The sequence below is a fragment of the Rutidosis leptorrhynchoides genome, chromosome 1 (assembly GCF_046630445.1).
Source record: "Rutidosis leptorrhynchoides isolate AG116_Rl617_1_P2 chromosome 1, CSIRO_AGI_Rlap_v1, whole genome shotgun sequence".
In the NCBI taxonomy this organism is placed as follows: domain Eukaryota; kingdom Viridiplantae; phylum Streptophyta; class Magnoliopsida; order Asterales; family Asteraceae; genus Rutidosis; species Rutidosis leptorrhynchoides.
The window spans coordinates 71978631-71981802 of NC_092333.1; the positions used below are offsets into that span (position 1 = coordinate 71978631).

At 37.9% G+C, this 3172-nt stretch overlaps 1 protein-coding gene across 1 annotated transcript; it reads left to right on the plus strand.

The window, feature by feature from the left end:
* The first annotated feature begins 278 nt into the window (after positions 1-278).
* On the plus strand, positions 279-1859 carry LOC139861496 (phospholipase A1-Ibeta2, chloroplastic-like). Its single transcript, XM_071849896.1, has one exon. It carries the CDS (start codon positions 279-281, stop codon positions 1857-1859), a length of 1581 nt encoding a protein of 526 aa, XP_071705997.1.
* Positions 1860-3172: the final 1313 nt, after the last annotated feature.

The following is a 3172-nucleotide window of genomic DNA, read 5'->3' on the forward strand; positions in this document are numbered from 1 at the left end:
CTTTACCAAAAAATGGGTATAAATATTAATATCATCTTGACTAATCCACATACTTGGAGGACCAAGATTCAAATTTCCCAAATAGTTCAGCATCTAAACAACACTAGTATTTTTTTATAGTTTCTAACCTTCATACCTTCTATATATAACTACCCCTGCTCCATTTGTACCCACTCTAATCTCAACTAACATTTCTCTCTTCTCTTTATTTTTTCCTCTCTACTCCACATACTTATATAACGTTCCGTGTGTGAGTTTTTTTCACTAATCAAATAACCATGATGCAAATTGGTTCTAGCGTTCCGGCACACAATCTTCAAATATTTCAGGCGAGATTTGCCGTTAATTGTAATGGGTCATCAATAAATGCTTGTTTATCAAAAACCACAATGAAAACAACCACCAAGAACACAAGACAACATCTTTCAAATCTTGAAAAACTTATAGGAACAGAACAACCTCTGCTGATTCCATCTGAACCCAAACTTAATAAAAATAGTAGTGTTGATAATGGGTTACCGGAGAATAAAGTAAAGGGTATTTTAGAAGGGTTGAATTTGCCTCAAATTTGGCCGGAAAATAAGGCGGCTGAGGAGATGTCTCCTCGCAACCTTAATCGGCTGCAACGATTGTTGTCGAAAAGTGGAATTGAATATTCTCCCCGGAATAGTTTAGCTTCCCGGTGGAGGGAGTATCATGGGAGTAATAATTGGGCGGGTCTACTTGACCCGCTTGACGAGAATCTTCGGCGGGAGATGGTTCGGTATGGCGAGTTTATTCAAGCTGCATATCATTGTTTTCATTCGGATCCGGCCACCTCGGGCAAAGAAACTCCTTCTGCCCGGCAAGTGGCCGTCCCTGATAGGGCATACAGGGTGACTAAGACCTTGTATGCCACATCATCAGTCGGGCTGCCTGACTGGGTTGACAAGGTGGCCCCAGATCTTGAGTGGATGACTCAACGCACTAGTTGTATCGGTTATGTATCCGTGTGTGAGGATCAAAGGGAGATTTATAGAATGGGTCGTAGGGATATAGTTATATCTCTTCGTGGGACTGCCACATGTCTTGAATGGGCCGAAAACATGCGGGACCTACTAGTAAAAGTTCCGGGAAAGACGGACCCGAGTTTCGGACAACCAAAAGTACAATGCGGGTTTTTGAGTTTGTACAAGACCGCTGGCGCTCATGTCGAGAGCCTAGCAGAGTCTGTGGTAACCGAAATTAAACGGTTAACTGAATTATACAAAGGAGAAAATTTAAGTATAACGGTGACTGGTCATAGTCTTGGTGCGGCATTAGCGTTGTTAGTGGCCGATGACATTAGCACGAGTATAGAAGATGGGCCACCGATCGCGGTTTACACTTTTGGTGGCCCGCGTGTTGGGAACCGCGGATTTACAAAGCGTCTCGCTTCACAAAATGTGAAAGTTTTACGCATTGCGAATTCGCAAGATATCATAACTCGGGTTCCAGGAATGTTTGTTAATGAAGAACTTGATAGAAAACTAAGAGAGTCGAAACGCGCTAACAATTTGTTGAACATACTCGACAACAACATGCCATGGGCATATGCGCATGCTGGAACTGAACTAAGAGTCGACACGAAAAACTCTCCGTATTTGAAACCGAATGCTGATGTGTCATGTTGTCATGACTTGGAAGCGTATTTACACTTGGTGGATGGTTTTATGGGATCACATTGTCCATTTAGGGCAAATGCTAAAAGAAGCTTGGCAAAGTTGATGCATGAACAAAATTCAAATGTTAAGAAACTGTATACAAGCAAAGCAAATGGGTTGAAGTTGAATTTAGAAAGAGATATGCAAATGTCAAATTGTTTGCCTAGTCCATCATAAATTATTTGTACAACCCTTTTTTTGTAAATCATCTTTTTTTCAAGAAGGATAAATAGACTTCTTGTTGATTTACGTGGATATCATTAGTCTCGTGTTTTTATATTTGCGATATATATTATGCGGCTTAGGTTTTACTAAATTGCGAAACTTTGTTACATATTACGGTAACATTGTTACTTTTCTGTCATCATAACAAAGAATAAACTTGAGATTAAGAAGGTTGCAAATGTTTTTAGCTTAATATAAAATAAAATTAACTTAATTCAATGTGTATAAAATTTAACAAGAGAATACGGTTTCACAAGTGAGGAAGCTTTTTAATTGGTTAAGGAAGCTCATTTTTTTTTTTTTTTAATTTGTGGTAAAACCTTTATACTACTCGTATAAACAAACTTGTAATAACTTTTTTTTTTTGTTGTGAGAGGAAAACTCCCTAGCGATAATCACATTGAGTCCCCACTAGCGAGTAAAACTCCTGGGTGACGAGCCCCTTGAGCGATGAAACTAGTAACCGTGTGATCCGTTACAAGATAAGCACAACTCAACGATCTTGCAAGGATATTAGATTTAATTGTGTTCTTGTTACAGTTTGCAAAAGATGAAAATGTAACCAACGTAAATCACAATAAATGGGGTTAAATAAAGTTTATTACTTTATTCTCTTTTAATTACATATATTACAGAATAGTAATTAAAAGGCTTGCCCCTCTCTTTAGTACATGCACTCTTGGTAACAATAATACTAAAGGCCTACTCTCTTTTATCTTTTGGTAATAAAAGGTTATTTTTTTCTCTTTCAAATTTACGTATACATACTACATATAATTTGAGGCTTCCTTCCTTCTTCTCTTCCACTATCTATTTATATTTATAATAATAATAATAGTGGAGCACATCTACATGTAATACATGGGAGTGTTCGACGTGTATATACACATTTGTTTCTTTTGTGGAGCCAAAAATTAGAGGAACCAGATTACAAATTCCCTTGTTGGACTCCCTTGATTTTCGAATGTAGTTGGAATTTTCTCAACGGATCACCGAGTGAATTGCGATTGGCGCCCCATATGGTCAAGAGCCTATTTTAGTACGATCTTGAGCGTTGTGAGTATTCGAACCTCAGTCTCTTACTTTACAGGGAGTTCGGTGACCAATGGACTATGACCAAGTGGTTACTAAACAAAAATTTTGTATGTTAAAATATTTCAAGGAGTTCTCACTGGATCCTCCACACACACACACACACACACACATACACACACACACACACACACACACACACACACATATATATATATATATATATATATATA